This window comes from Silene latifolia, chromosome 10, assembly GCF_048544455.1.
Source record: "Silene latifolia isolate original U9 population chromosome 10, ASM4854445v1, whole genome shotgun sequence".
NCBI classification, from domain to species: Eukaryota; Viridiplantae; Streptophyta; class Magnoliopsida; order Caryophyllales; family Caryophyllaceae; genus Silene; species Silene latifolia.
Genome location: NC_133535.1, coordinates 89,175,130 through 89,190,150, shown reverse-complemented (window position 1 = coordinate 89,190,150; position 15,021 = coordinate 89,175,130). Strand labels below are relative to the sequence as shown.

General features: G+C 37.1%; 4 protein-coding genes across 4 annotated transcripts; 1 reads left to right on the top strand and 3 right to left on the bottom strand.

Annotated features, from left to right (window-relative positions):
- The first annotated feature begins 1,331 nt into the window (after positions 1 to 1,331).
- On the top strand, positions 1,332 to 4,390 carry LOC141605720 (putative pentatricopeptide repeat-containing protein At5g52630). Its single transcript, XM_074424597.1, has one exon. It carries the CDS (start codon positions 1,749 to 1,751, stop codon positions 4,170 to 4,172), a length of 2,424 nt encoding a protein of 807 aa, XP_074280698.1. The 5' UTR covers positions 1,332 to 1,748; the 3' UTR covers positions 4,173 to 4,390.
- Positions 4,391 to 6,182: 1,792 nt separating this feature from the next.
- LOC141605719 (choline monooxygenase, chloroplastic) lies at positions 6,183 to 10,346 on the bottom strand. The gene is made up of 9 exons (XM_074424596.1): positions 9,678 to 10,346; positions 9,469 to 9,604; positions 9,126 to 9,200; positions 8,840 to 9,043; positions 8,558 to 8,653; positions 8,341 to 8,462; positions 7,687 to 7,780; positions 6,692 to 6,742; positions 6,183 to 6,533 (listed from the first exon to the last, which is right to left on the bottom strand). Exons 1-9 carry the CDS (start codon positions 10,016 to 10,018, stop codon positions 6,399 to 6,401), a joined length of 1,254 nt encoding a protein of 417 aa, XP_074280697.1. The 5' UTR covers positions 10,019 to 10,346; the 3' UTR covers positions 6,183 to 6,398.
- Positions 10,347 to 11,604: 1,258 nt separating this feature from the next.
- Positions 11,605 to 13,627, bottom strand: LOC141607874 (uncharacterized). Its single transcript, XM_074427224.1, has 5 exons — positions 13,467 to 13,627; positions 12,961 to 13,342; positions 12,784 to 12,840; positions 12,323 to 12,610; positions 11,605 to 11,901 (listed from the first exon to the last, which is right to left on the bottom strand). The coding sequence occupies exons 1-5, from the start codon at positions 13,625 to 13,627 to the stop codon at positions 11,605 to 11,607; spliced, it is 1,185 nt and encodes a 394-aa protein (XP_074283325.1).
- A 56-nt stretch (positions 13,628 to 13,683) lies between these two features.
- On the bottom strand, positions 13,684 to 14,345 carry LOC141607873 (uncharacterized). The gene is made up of 2 exons (XM_074427222.1): positions 14,131 to 14,345; positions 13,684 to 14,032 (listed from the first exon to the last, which is right to left on the bottom strand). Exons 1-2 carry the CDS (start codon positions 14,343 to 14,345, stop codon positions 13,684 to 13,686), a joined length of 564 nt encoding a protein of 187 aa, XP_074283323.1.
- Positions 14,346 to 15,021: the final 676 nt, after the last annotated feature.

Sequence of the window (15,021 nt, the reverse complement as noted above, 5' to 3'; positions counted from 1 at the left end):
AATCTATGTCTAAAAACCATGATGCAAAATTTGTAATAATGCATCTGAAGACAATGATACTGTATTCTTCTATATTTACGAAGAAACATGGCATCAAAATTTAAAAAAAAAAAAAAAAAAAAAAAAAAAAAAAAAAAAACTTCATTGCATGCTCATGATGTAAACATAATTAATGCAACACCATGATTCTGTAATCTATAGTTAACTTTTGATGTGCAAAACACCATGTGTAACAACATGGCAGACATAAAAATTCTAGTTCAAGCATTAAATTTGCATATCTATGATTTACACAAATACCTGACAAATTAAAATCATCAAACTTAGAGTGAAGTCAAAGATACTTATCTCTTTTGATTTCCCTTGTTGATCTTATCAATACACATAAGTATTTCCCGATCGTAGTCTCTCAGAACATGCATACAACAATCAACAACGGACACGCATGTCTTTAAAACGTACCAAAATTCAGACTTGGACATCGTCTCGCGTATCGATATAATTATTATCACAAAGTGTAAATACTCTTAAGAATCTTCATTGTCATTTCCTTAACATTCGCGCATCTTAACATATTTCAAAATTGTTCTATTAGATTGTTGGGAAATTGCACACGAACTGAAAAGACAATAATGAAAACCGCACCGAATCGCTATGCTTTCCTAATAGAACAATTCGACCCTTACTTTAGTGCCTGGGTTGTATCGAACTTTCTATTGAGATAAGACGGTTGCCCTCTGTATTCGGCACAGAATACAGAGATATAATTAAGAAGTATTTTGTGTAGATCGTTATAATTTCTTAGATGCAAAAGATGGATTGTTTTCTTGTCCCTTTTCCATCTTATTCCCTGGCTATATATATAAGCAAGATAGGGAAATAGGGGAATGAATATCCGAACAATTGCAACTGTTGGATTTCCAAAATAATTGATGCGTGAATTTAATTTCCGCACCCCCCTCATAGTTATTCGAACGAAAACTATACCGTAATTCCGTAAATAATTATGCAAGTGTACACTCCGTACTTCCCGAACTTGCATTATATTATTTAGAAATTACCCATCTATGAAACAACCTTAATTACGCCAAAATGAACCGGTAATTACTCTTAAATCACCAACAAGAGAGAGAGAGAGAGAGGCGGGTTAGAATGGGTAGTAGATTAGGATTTGTATTTTTTAAAAAAGAAGTCTGGGTAAAAAGGTGGGTGGATGACAACTGGAAAGATAAATTGTAATATTTTCTTATGTTTTATCTCTCGTTACAATTATATACGAAGTAGTGTAGAACTATCATTTATACAAAACAGAAAAGATACCAATTGAAAATAATTTTTTTATTTATTTCTCAAATATGATAAAAAATATATATAAGACGTGTCGTATCCGTGTCTATAAAATAGTCAAGATACTCCTTTGACCGTATTCCCGTATCTATTAAAATTCAAAATCACGTGTCGGATACTCCGATACATATCGGATACGATACTTCGTTCCCGTGTCCGAGTAACATAGCTTGGCACCCAAACCCTGGATATAATATTTGCTATGTTTAGGTGAGTCACAAATTGTAGGATGTGGTACTTACTACTTACGCATCTCCATCTCTTTGCATTGACTAAACAAACTGATGGCTGTCGGAAATAAGGACCACTAACAGTTACTGGTACCAAGTTAGAACATTCATTCGCATAATCACATTCAAATTATCACTTACGCAGCTATAGCCTGTTGGGCAACAGAGGTTATGTACTTTAACCTAAGGCTAAGACATTTCTCTCAATTCAGTCGTGCCCAATATCTGTCTTTGCGTTCTTCTTCTCATAGTATTAGCTCCAGTAATACGAGGCTCCAGAATAATCGCCGTCTTGCCAAGTTATCCAAATCTGGTAAACTTGATGAAGCCCACCAGCTGTTTGTTAAAATGCCTGAACGAGATGAGTTTACTTGGAATATTATGGTTTCCGGCTATGCAAATTCTGGTAGATTTACTCTAGCCAGAGAATTTTTTGATCAGACCCCATGTAAGACTTCCATTACTTGGAATTCATTGATTTCTGGGTACTGTCGATACCGATATGTAGATGAAGTATTTGACTTGTTTTGGGAAATGCAATATGATGGCTTCAAGCCTACTGAATACACTGTTGGTAGTGTTTTGGGAGTTTGTTCACAATTGGGTTTGCTTTCTTGGGGTAAACAACTTCACTGTTATGCACTCAAAACTCAGTTGCTGTTCAGTAGTTTCGTTGCTACTTGCCTCGTGGATATGTATGCCAAATCCTACTGTATTCTTGAAGCTGAATGCGTTTTCAACCTGTTTACTGGCTCCAAAACTCATGTCTTATGGACCGCAATGCTTACCGCATACTCTTATAACGAATGCGGGTGTAAACCAATGGAATGTTTCCGAGACATGCGTGTGGAAGGGATAGAGTCCAATCAGTTTACTTTTCCAAGCATACTAAAAGCTTGTGCAACGGACAAGTCTCTGATTTTCGGACAACAAGTACATGGTTGCTTAATAAAGTATGGTTTAGCTCACAATGATTATACTCAGTGTGCTTTAGTGGATATGTATGCCAAGTGCAAGGATTTCGATACTGCTAAGTTATTACTTGAGACTACGAAAGTTCATACTGTCACTGCTTGGAATTCTTTGCTTATTAGCTGTTTGAGGGAGGGATTTTTAGACGAAGCAATGTTATATTTTAAGAAGATGCATGTTCGAGACATAAAAGTTGACGATTTTACATTTCCGACTATTTTGAAATGCTTTGCTTCACAATTTGATGTCGAAATTGTAGAGTCCATTCATTGCTTGACAATCAAAACTGGATACGAGGATCATAATCCCGTGAGCAATGCTCTTGTTGATGTATACGGTAAATGTGGAAATTTGGATTCTGCAATTAAGGTGTTTATTAAGTTATCCAGCAAGGACGTTGTGTCGTGGACTTCCCTCATCAATAGTTATTCTCAAAACGGCTTTTATGAAAAAGCTCTTGAATTGTTTTCTGGTATGAGAATTGCAGGAATTTGCACTGACGAAATTCTGTTTTCGAGCATGCTAAGGGCCTGTGCTGAACTAACTCTCCTCGGATTTGCAAAGCAGGTACACGCAATCTTCATTAAGGCAAGATTTGGGTCATCATTATCAGTCGATAATTCTCTGATTACACTTTATTCAAAATGTGGGTGCATAGACGAAGCGGTTAACGTCTTCAGTTCAATGCTTGTGCGAGATTTGATTTCTTGGACATCAATAATTGTCGGGTTTGCACAAAACGGCCTGGCAATGGAGTCAATAAAGTTCTATGAGAGAATGCTACAGAGCAACATTAAACCTGATTTCGTTACCTTCATTGGCCTACTGTTTGCATGTAGCCATGCTGGTCTTCATGAGAAGGGCAAATACTACTTTGAATCCATGGACAAGGTTTACGGAATAAAACCTGGCCTTCAGCATTATGCCTGTATGATCGACCTATTAGGTCGATCTGGGAAAATGGCTGAAATCAGGGATTTGTTGAAAGAGATGGAAATGCAACCAGACACAAGCATATGGAAGGCTGTTCTTGGAGCATCTCGAGTTCATCAAGATATAGAGATGGCCAAGATCGCCTCTAAGAACCTTTTTGAACTAGAACCCGAGAATGCCGCTCCCTATATTTTGCTAGCTAATCTATACTCCACCACAGGTAGATGGGAAGAAGCTGCAAGATTCCGCACAATGATGAAAACAAAAGCGATCATTAAGGCGCCAGGTTGTAGTTGGACTGCGATAGAAGGCAAAGTGCACACCTTTGTATCTTCCGACAGAAACCACCCAAGAATTGCTGAGATTTATTCAAAGGTTCATGAGATTATCGGGGTAATAAAAAAGACAGGGTACAAACCTGACATGAATTTTGCTCTCCATGACATGGATGAGGAGGGCAAGGAGTTGGGTCTTGTTTATCATAGTGAAAAGCTGGCAGTTGCATTTGGACTACTTGTTTTGCCTCCTGGATTGCCTATTCGGGTATTTAAAAATATCCGGGTGTGTGGAGATTGCCACAATGCTATGAAACTTATATCGAAAGCATTTGATAGGCACATTGTACTAAGAGATTCAAATCGTTTTCACCATTTTAAAGGGGGGATATGTTCCTGTAATGATTATTGGTAGTTAGTTAGTTAGTTAGAAGTTGATTACAAGAGTCGAAGCGAGTCGAAACAGAATCACTAATGCAACAAAAAGCATTGCTTCATCAAAGAAATTAGGCTTTAACAAATTAGGCTTGTTTGGTGTGATTTTTGTTTGCTTGTGCCCACTAAAACAATGTAAGAAATACATGGTAGTTTTTTTGGGTGTAAAAGTTGCCTTAGTGGCCTCTTTTGTGTTAACGGGCTTCGGCTCCGTGTCTGCACAATGTTTCCATGCATTGTCTTCAAGGTTACTCAGGAGTCTATTGATCGAATACAGGGGGTTGAATTGAGTATTAAAAACGATGATCGCATTTTTGAAATATATGATGTAAAATTAATTATTTGATTTTATTGATTAAAATCAACTAATTAATTATACTAATAAGCGCAAAGTCGAAATAACAAAAATAAAGAGAGAGAAAAAGAGAGACACACAAGATTTTTGAAGTGGTTCAGTTTCACAAGTCGAAACCTACGTCCACTATTCTCGATTAATAATTTTTAGTACCTTTTTCCGGATTACAAAAATTATCAATCCACTTGTATAATCAACTATATGATTATAACTCAGATTGAGTATCGCTAAATACTCTAGGTTGCTCTTAGGGATGGCTATTATGACCCAAACCGAACCGAACCCAAATCGAACTGAAGGAAAAAATTCAATCCAAACCCACTCTTTGAAACTCATTCCCGATCCACTATTTAAAAACCCATATCCATATCCACTATTGGAAAACCCGAACCAAATCCAAACCCGATCCATTCATACCCAAACCCGATCCAAGTGGATATTCTTGAAAATTTAGGCTTTATTAACCTTGAAATTTAAATTTTCTTATATAAGATTAAATATTTATGTAGTCAAATCAAGTTTTCGTATTGGGTTTTGGATTATGTAGTGGATCGGGTATGGATTTGGAACGGGTATGAGTTTGAAAAAAGTATAATGGATCGGATATGGATTTTGAAATTTTGGATATGGATCGGGTATGGATATGGATATGTGATCCAATAAGTAAGTGGATCGGGTTTGGATCTTGCAAAACCCAATCCAACCCGACCCATTGCCATCCCTAGTTGCTCTTACGTTAATAAGAAAAGTACAACGATAAATACTAATCTCACGTTATGCGAGTGAGTATAATATCTTTGTGCACTTAGTATCCTATAACGATTTTTCTTCGAGTGATTGACGAAATTGATGCGCAATTTTTGTATAAGCAAATTATAAAATAATAATTAAGGCTCAAAGAATTTTGCTTAAAATATTTTTCTCTCTAAAAGTGTATATGTGTGTATCACTTTTAATTGTTGAATGAAGAAGAGTATTTATTGTTGTAGAGAATTAGGGTTTGGGAATTGTTCTGGAATTAGGGTTTAGGAATGTTCTGGAATTATAAAACCCTAAACGACTTGATGAACAAGTAAGAGGCAAGGGTAGAAGAATTCGGCCTCCTAGGGTTTCGGCCACTAGGGTTCGGCCTCCTAGGATTTTAGCCAGCCCATTCGGTCCCTCTTGCTTCCATAGTCCACAAATCGAGATAGAATTTAGTTAAAACCCTAGGTTGCATGACGACATAAATATCGTGTTACAAACCAATAGTTTATTCAACTTAAATTCTTATTAATTAATTCCAATTAAAATAAATACTCTCTTGTCTTTATAAATCACTAAAAATATATTTTCCAAAAATTAACGCATCATTTTTGTCTAGCAATGAAGTTATGGCTATGAGGTCATAATTTCACTAACCTTTAAATCAAATAAAGTAAAACCATTACCGGATGACGACCTATACTATCTAATCTTCAGTAGATCTTCAGTAAACGAATCGTCTCTTCACAAGTCTCTCATCTTGAGTCTCGTGGTTGTTATTTGGTCTTGATCTTGAACATTACGATTAAATGTCTTTGAAGTAAAACCTCATTGGTTCAATACTTCAAGCCTGCGTCTTTGTAATTGTTTATTTCTAAATTAAGACTTAAGTACACAATTACACGCATATGTTTATAATATTAAGTCCACATACAAATCATTACTGTCATTATCAAAACAATTAATTAGGACTAAAGGTCCAACAGTTGCCACATGAAAAACTCAGAAGGTACAGTTTGTACAATTTGGAAGTAATTTTATTTACAAACAACAAAGTCACAGGTCATGTACAGTCAGGCTTCTATTGTACACAAAACCTCAATATGATTAAGTCAGGCTTCTATGAAGCAAGCAATGGAAATGGTGCATGGCTTTCTCGACAGTAGGTGCATATCTTCCATATTTGTACGCAGGTGATTCTAGACCTCTCTGAACTCCTTCACATAATGTTATATCTTCCATCTGTGGTCAGAATAGACATAACACCAAAAACACTTCTCATATTTTCGATTTTTCGACTAGCCAAGGGAAGAGGGAATGAATATCTGAATGGAGCATAATTTAAACCAACAAATTGATAATAGTAACTAGTAAGTTTGAGTAAAGTTGTACGGCTGTACCTGTACTTGTTCACTCTCCTTCAGGCTCTTGTCAATAAAGGGCTTGTCTTCCTGTAACATACCACAAACTTAAAACCAAGTTTACAAGGTCCAATGTCTGGGTTTTTTTTTTTTTTAATCGTACACAACCTGAATTTCTAAGCAATCAGCGCATTTCACAACTTCAAATTTCGAGTGACCATTCCCATGTTTTGTTTGCATTAATGGTACCAGTGCATTTAAAGCCAACACACTTCAGAACCGAAATTTTCCGGTAACCATATTAATCTACCCACGGAAATACTGGCTCATCAAATCTAAAAGCAGGCAGAAAAGACCGGAAAGACACTGAAACACAGGAATCAATCATTCAACCATATACCCAATAATCAAAACTACGGAAAACAAAAGGCAAAAGCCTTATGTTTGCCTAATCATTAAACTCCCGTTTTCCGAGTAAAAATTCCTTTCGGTATGACAACAGATTTTAATATCCTTCTGCTGCTAAAACGCATTTGCGTTACTATCTTCCTTCAGCTTCCAACCTTCTCTCTAACTTTCTCATTTCAAAACTAGATACTGCTCTCTCCATTAATATCCAAGCACACAATTTACTTTTCGAGGATCAAAGTTTCCAAACTTCGACCATGAATTAATTAAAAAATATCGAACATTAAAATACGACACACGTTTTCAGATTTGTTACCAAAAAAATTTTCATAGAAAAATTAGCAACATACTGACGGAGAAAAACATGGTCAAAGCAGTGTATTTGAGACCGCGCAAAAACAAATGGTGTGTTTGGATATAAATAGAGTGAGTACTTCGTGGTTCACATACCTAGATTGCTTTGCAACCACGTAAGAAAAATAAATGTAAGAAGTATATAATAAATTTGTGAGACCAGAAGGTGGATAGCATGATGCAACCCGAACCTCCACAGAACGACATATTTTCAGCTTTAGTGAAAACAAAAACAATAAAGATAAACGACAAACATTCATCAGGCAGATTACCTTTAGTGAACCATCAAGAAAGTAGTCAAACACCACTCGGCATTTACGAGGGCCTAGAGGCAGTACAAGATTTGTGTCCATCCATGGGCCATACCTATAATATACGCAATAAAATGAAAGTAGTCAAGGATGAAAGGATCGGTTGTAAGTATTACTTAGTTCGACACTTCTTTATGGATCAGACCCCTTTCTGAATGGTCCAAGATGAAAATTGCATCGAGAACTACATCAAAGGACCGCTACTTCACAAGAGAGAGACGTGCAGCCACTTTAGTGAGCCATTTTGATTTATTCTATAAAATCCAAAACCAAAGAGTATGTAGTATATGGTGGGCACTTATTTATATGATAATTCCCTAGCGGGGACATAAAGACACAAGAAAGGCGTAGAATCTATATTACTTAAGACCCGGAGAGAAGTCTTAACTCTGAAGTGTCTGAGTATCCGACTCTACTATTTTATTAGAGATCTTCATTTTTTTTGGTTTAAAATAAAGTGTCCAAATTCCAATGTTGTCATACCCACCTTCGACAGGCCAGGTGTCAAAGATGGCTACGCGAGATAATATAGTTTCTTGAATGGCATGACGTACAACACAATATGTGCAGAGATCGAAGAGATAGACCACAAAAAGGAAGAGTAATTTAGTTAACCTGTTGATCATAAAGTTAGGATATACAAAAGCATAGAGTGCTGTAGAACCAAGCCTGTCAAAATCGCCATCATTTTCTGCTGAAGAGCCTGCACATCTTTGGATACTAACTCTTTCAAATATCTGCAATATATCATATTCGTGAATTCAAGTCACCCAGAAGAACCTTTACTGTCAAATTAAATATCACTTGGCATCAAGAGAATCAATGAGTGTACTTGAGTACTGTATGAGTCGAGGTCAAGTCCCGATGCCAGATTTTTGTGCGCGTATGGGACATGATAGCCACCGTCTAAATAATTGTCGCAGAAGACCTGAGAAAACACAAAACCAGTATTACTTCATTAGTGATTGGGATTAGTCTCTTGAAAGATGGGTTCATGTTAAGATAATGTGAGACCATCCCATTTAACTATATGCCTTACCCATTTATCTTTTAACCCTATAAAATGGTTTAGTAAGCTATTTAGGCCGAGAGTATAACATGGAAAAGCACATACCTTCCAGTTACATTCTAAGGTGTACTCACGCCTACAGATGTAACTCAGAGAAGAATCGACTCCATTGTCACTCAGCAATTGGGAGCAGCTACCAAGCCATTCATTCTCGAAATTGTGGCTATCAGCTTCATCTGGCGAAGCACCCAGATTTACGACAACAAACGGACCCCATGTTGCCACTTTTATAGGCAAGAGCCCAAATTCCTGAATACCGTGATAAGAAAGGTATCATTATCATCTCAAATATGAAAAAGAAAGATGATATGAACATGATATTGCTCAATACTTTAGGATCAAACTTCTGCAGTCCGGTGATTCTTGGGGCCCTCAAAAGACTTCCCTGCAATCCATAAGTCCATCCCTGCAAGATACGATGAAGAAACTCATTATACCGAAAGAATGTGCTAAAAAAAAATTAAACTCGATCTAGTATGGTACTTAAGCTAGAGGATAACAAATTACTTCTTCAGTAATGTTCCATAGCAACACAAAATGTGAACTAATGCAATTCAATTGTGGTTTTATTTTTGAGGACCATGTTAGCCGGCTCTCATCTACAGGATAACAAATTACTTCTTGAGTATGAGAATTGTAAATAATAGTAAAAAAGGGAGATGGGTGAAACTCACATGGTAGGGGCAGACAAAACATGTCTTTTTACCAGTTCCAGTAGCAAGAAGAGAAGCATGATGGCGACACACATTGTGAAACGCATGAATTTTCCCGTTGCTATCTCGACATATTACATACTCTACATTCCCTAACCTGCCACAATATATTTAGGAGCATGTTTAGCACAGATTATAGAATAAGAAAAAGATGAAATAGATGAACCTGCCTGCCAGTAAAATAGGTATGAGCATCCTTGATGTGGTGAATACATCCTACAACTTGCCAGCCATTATTGAAGACACGATCGAGTTCAAGTGAATAAAAACAAGGATCTGTGTACCATGAACTGGGTGGTGTAGATGCTTCCTCAACTCGGATTCCAGGATCAAATTCATTCACTATTTTATTATGGCTTGAATTTGAGACGCAATTCATCATTTTCCTTTTATTAATGGGGGCTCTCAATTTAATACCAGGAACAACTTTATGAGCAGCTCTACTATGCCTTCTTTCATGATGACCACCCAAATCCAATAATCCATGACCAACAAATATACTTGTTTCCATATCTCAATTCGATCACTTTGTTAAATCCCACAACTTCCTCTCTTCTACCCTTTTACTCTCTTCCACCTTTGCTTAACTATGGTGTTCAACCCATTTATTATTTTATTACTTGAATTTATGTAATTTACATTGTTTTATGTCATATTACTAATTATCGTCTTCATTTATTAAATATTACACTACTATTTTATTAGTTAATTTAACTAATTAATTTTTCAATTGCAATTATTAATTGAATTTATGTAATTTATAGTTGTTACATTTTATTATTAGTTGAAACTATTAATTAATGTTGTTTTATGTTTTTGTTAGTTGAATTTTAGTAATTAAAGTTTTTTTTTTTTATTGGATGGCTTATAAATGAAAGAAGGTTGTTGAGAATAGTCAAGTTCAAAATCGACTAGTAAAAACAATAACCGAGCGATGGCTAAGAGGCAAGTTCAGTGTGAGCTTACATCGACACCCCAGCCTTAGATTTCTCAACTCTGGTTTCTTCAAAGGACAACTCTAGCTGTAACACCCCCATTTATCAAACCAAGATAAACGGGGATGCTACCATCTCGGTCTCTCGAGGTAGTGCATCAAATGCGTCAATCAAGAAACAACATTTGAAGTCCAAATTTAATGGTTATTACAAAACAAAGTCTCCCCAATACATAGTCTCAAAATGATAATCAAAGTCCATAAACGAGTCCATAACAAAACTACTAAAGCTCAAGCTAGACTCTCGACTCGGCGTCAATCTCGTCCCAATACCCCCACAAGCATCCCAAGCCTCGTCAAGTACCTGAAAGTCTACCTACTCACCATATGATAGAAAATATCATATGAATCACGGTAGATAGTTTTGAAGATGATTTGACAAAAGAAAAGCACACCAAGTCAACATATGTATGAATAGTGTTATGTAAAGCATAATGAATCCTTCAACAATAACCAATCACCACACAATCACCAAACTCCGACTCATCCAATAATCCAAGACCAACAATCATAAAGCAAATGGACACAACATGCGTGCTACAAACCACACGGTAACAAGTGGTACTCAACTAACACAGGGAACATGCTCGACCACTAACACTGCCCAGATCGTAAATGTGCACATCCCTCTTGTTGCGGACCCATAATAGGAGACTCCGGGTGATACATGAGGGACATGGGTATAAGTTCAAAACGCAAGTTCAAGTCACTCTTGTCTTTCAGATTCGTTCCCTTGATTTAAAAGCTCAATATCTCCGAAAATATATCTATTTTTAGTGTGATTTTTGTTGGAGATGAAAGTACATGATGTTAGCTTTCCAACAAGTGGTCATACGCCTTATTTGGTTAAGTAACGAAGGAGATATGATCGTTTTAAGTTGAGATGTCCAACTTCTACGCGGGTGACGAACTGGCTCAAGTTTACTTCCCTAAATCGAGTCTTATTATTAGTTTCCTTATTTTATTTTGCCTAATAAGTTTAAGGTAGTGTTGTTTATTTCCTTATTGTTTTTTTTTTTTTTTGGTAGAATGTGAGCTTTTCATTAATATAAAACAATATTACATGATGATTCAATACAAAATATAGCTACAAAAGCTGAATACTAAACATGAATATCCAAACTAAGTAGCCATTCCTTATCCTTTTGAGGCATAACAGTCTGAATTTTTTGAAGAATTCGTGCCTTGACTATAGATTGGATCTCCTTAATCACCCTTCTTGGTGTAGCTAGTGTCAAGGAGAGCCTGCATTCATTCCTGTATTTCCAAATACAATACCAAGTAGCCATTAGAGCCATCCTAGCTACAAGCTTTCGCAACTTTGTACGGTTGATTTGAACCAGAGATCCTCCCGCACAACCATTGCTCAACACCATCAATAACTGTGAGCTATACACACACTGCCAAACAAATGCTCATGTGTCTCGATTTGCTTGCTCACGATTAACACAACTATTCTTGTCACAAATCTGCGGTTGAAACAGTTTATCTCTCATTGAGACCCTTATGTTTTACCATCCATCCAACTAAAGAATGCTTAGGTATATTCCATGGAGCCCATACAATATTATACCCTTTGGATAAGGGGTGTGGACCGCAACCAGTAGTAACAAGATTGAATAGAGTAGCCCCTAGCATCCGCCGCCGTGACCACCCACAAAAACCAGAATTCAACGGATCCTTAATTTTACGAGATGTTCCTCCGGTCCAATTGGCATCGGAGGAGGTTGATAACTATGCCGTCGGCTCCTTTCGGATATACATGATCAATCCATAGAACCCATAACTCGGCTTTAGTATGTAGCCAATTCACCAATTTACCAACAAAGTAGCCTTGTTCCACACCTCCGCACTTTTTATATTTAGTCCACCTTCCTTCTTCCTACAACAAATTTTCTCCCAAGCTATCAGAGGAACCCTATGATAATCAGACTCCCCACTCCAAAAGAAATTTTCGCAAATTGCTTCAATTCTTCTAATAACACCTTTAGGGATAAGAAATATAGAAGCCCAATAGTTGTGGAGAGTATTTAACACAGAGTTGATTAAGATGAGCCTTCCTGCATAGCTAAGTTTCCTTGCACCAATTCCTCTAATCTTTTGAACCACCTTATCCAGCAGAATATTACAATCAGCTTTAGACAATCTGCCCGGGTTGGATGGGCACTCCCAAATATTTGAATGGTAACACCCCTTGTTGGAACCACGAAACCCGAACAACATCCATTCTCACATCACTAGGGACCCCATTAAACACTACCTCGACTTAGCAAAGCATTAACCTTCAAGCCGAAGTTGCAGAGAAGGTAGATAAAGCCCTTAGTATAAGCATAATTGATCTGATATCACCCTTACAGAACATTAACGGATCATCAAAGAAAAAGAAGATGTGTCAATTTCAGACTTTTACAAAGAGGACGATATCTAAAGTACCATCTTCTAGTGGCATACTCCATAACCCTAGTTAAGTACTCCATACAAATGCAAAAGATAAGAGGAGAAATAGGATCTCCCTGCCCCAATCCTCTTTTGCCATGAAAGTAACCAAAGTGTGATCCATTCAGGTTGAGAGTATAAGATGGAGTAGTAATGCACAGCATGATCAACTTCCTAAAATGCTCAGGAAAGTTAAGAGCATCTAACATTTGATCCACAAACTGCCACTCAATTGAATCATAGGCCTTCTGTAAGTCAAGCTTGAACATACATCTTGGTGAAACCATACCTCTATTATACATTCTAACCAGATCCTGACAAATGAGTATATTTTCCAGAATACTTCTCCCCTTAACAAAAGCTCCTTGATTTTTACTAATTATGTCAGGTAAAATCCTTGCAAGTCTATTACACATAACCTTAGAAATTGCCTTATAGAGGACATTACAGCAAGAGATAGGTCTGAAGTGTTTAACACTAGTAGGTCTATCAACTTTAGGGATAAGAGTGATTACTGAGTAGAGTTAACTGATTCAAAAGCCTCCCAGCCTCAAAAAAATTGATAACAACAGCTCCAACCTCATCTCCTATAATATCCCATGCATCCTTATAGAATTGACTTGAATAACCATCAGGCCCAGGAGATTTACCATTAGGGATACTGAAGATGCATTGTTTCACCTCTTCCATAGTAACTGGTTGGGCTAGAATGAGCCCAGTGTTCCTCAAGACAACAAGGACCCCAGTCACCACATGCTTACGACAGATATAGTCCGAGTATGAGAACCTAGCAGACTCGGTAATAATCCAAGAAAGCCATCTCGGATATCAGCTCCCTCAGTACAAAGCCTACCATCCTTATCCTCAATTTGGAAGACCTTATTCATCATTGTTCTCTTTTTAATGGCCTGATGGAAATAAGCAGTGTTCAAATCACCCTCAATAGACCACTGGACTTTAGCTTTCTGAGATAAGAAGCTATCCCTTGCCACAATAAGCTCCCTTAGGTCCCTAGCTAAGTCCAATTCCTGTTGAATTAGATTGACATCCTCAGGATTGTCCACCAAAGCTTCTTTGAATATTAGTCGAGCCAAACTAGCAATAGTAGTAGTGTTTTCAATATCGAAAAACAAGTAGCATTCAATTTCTTCAAAACTGGTTTGAGAGCTTTTAACTTCTTAATTACTCCAAACATTTTAGTGCCAGGGAAAGATCTTCTCCACACATGAAGCACACTAGGTTTGAATTCTTCATTTGAGCCCCACATATTGAAGTACTTAAAATTTCTTTTGCCTCCCAAATCAGCTCTCCTATGCACCATTGTACAAGGACAATGATCAAAAAGACCCTCGGGATGGAAATGTGCAATATAATCACCATACATAGCCATCCATTCAAGATTCCCCATTGCCCTGTCCAATCTGCTATACACTCTATCCGAAGCGACCGCTTATTAGACCAGGTATACTGAGTGCTCTGTAGCAGAAATATCATCCATACAACATAAAGAAACACATTCTTGAAACTGTTCCATCTCAATCTCAGTAGTGTTACCACCAAGTCTTTCAACAGGAGAAAGAACAGTATTAAAATCACCAAGCCGAGCCAAGGATCGTACAATTAGTAGCCACTTGTTTAAGAAACTCCCACGACTCCACCCTTTCATGTAAATCATTAGAAGCATAAATCATAGTCAAATAAAATTTCCTATCATCAGTTTGAGACCTTACCAACATATGAATATATTGAGCATTGTAAGCCAAGAAGCGTATATCAAAACAATCAGATTTCCAAAAAAATCAAATTCTCCCCCTTTATGCCACCGCAGTTAGTGGTCACACTCCACCCATCAGAGATAGAAGTAGGTCTCTGAAGTAATGTACTAGGTTTTAGTTTAGTTTCTAGCAGACCAAAAAGACCAACTCCATTATTGTGCATAAACCATTTGACCACTTTCTGCTTATTCAGGTCATTTAGACCCCTAACATTCCAAAATCCAATACTATGCATCGAATCGCTCGGAGGGTCCTTTCCACTCTCAACCACTCCCCCTCCAGGAGTAGCATTACTAACCAAGACATCAG

Excerpts from the sequence above, each read along its gene's own strand:
- LOC141605720 (XM_074424597.1), top strand. The coding sequence starts at position 1,749 with ATGTACTTTAACCTAAGGCTAAGACATTTCTCTCAATTCAGTCGTGCC.
- LOC141605719 (XM_074424596.1), bottom strand. The coding sequence starts at position 10,018 with ATGGAAACAAGTATATTTGTTGGTCATGGATTATTGGATTTGGGTGGT. Across the intron at positions 9,605-9,677 it reads CATACCTATTTTACTGGCAG|GTTAGGGAATGTAGAGTATG; the intron begins GCAGGTTCATCT and ends ATATTGTGGCAG. Across the intron at positions 7,781-8,340 it reads CCTAACTTTATGATCAACAG|GTATGGCCCATGGATGGACA; the intron begins GTTAACTAAATT and ends CGTATATTATAG.
- LOC141607874 (XM_074427224.1), bottom strand. The coding sequence starts at position 13,627 with ATGGAAGAGGTGAAACAATGCATCTTCAGTATCCCTAATGGTAAATCT. Across the intron at positions 13,343-13,466 it reads GCTGGGAGGCTTTTGAATCA|ACTTGCAAGGATTTTACCTG; the intron begins GTTAACTCTACT and ends TATGTGTAATAG. Across the intron at positions 11,902-12,322 it reads GGAACAAGGCTACTTTGTTG|TGTGTGTATAGCTCACAGTT; the intron begins GTAAATTGGTGA and ends TTTGTTTGGCAG.
- LOC141607873 (XM_074427222.1), bottom strand. The coding sequence starts at position 14,345 with ATGGGGAATCTTGAATGGATGGCTATGTATGGTGATTATATTGCACAT. Across the intron at positions 14,033-14,130 it reads TCTTTCCCTGGCACTAAAAT|TTTGGCTCGACTAATATTCA; the intron begins GTTTGGAGTAAT and ends TACTATTGCTAG.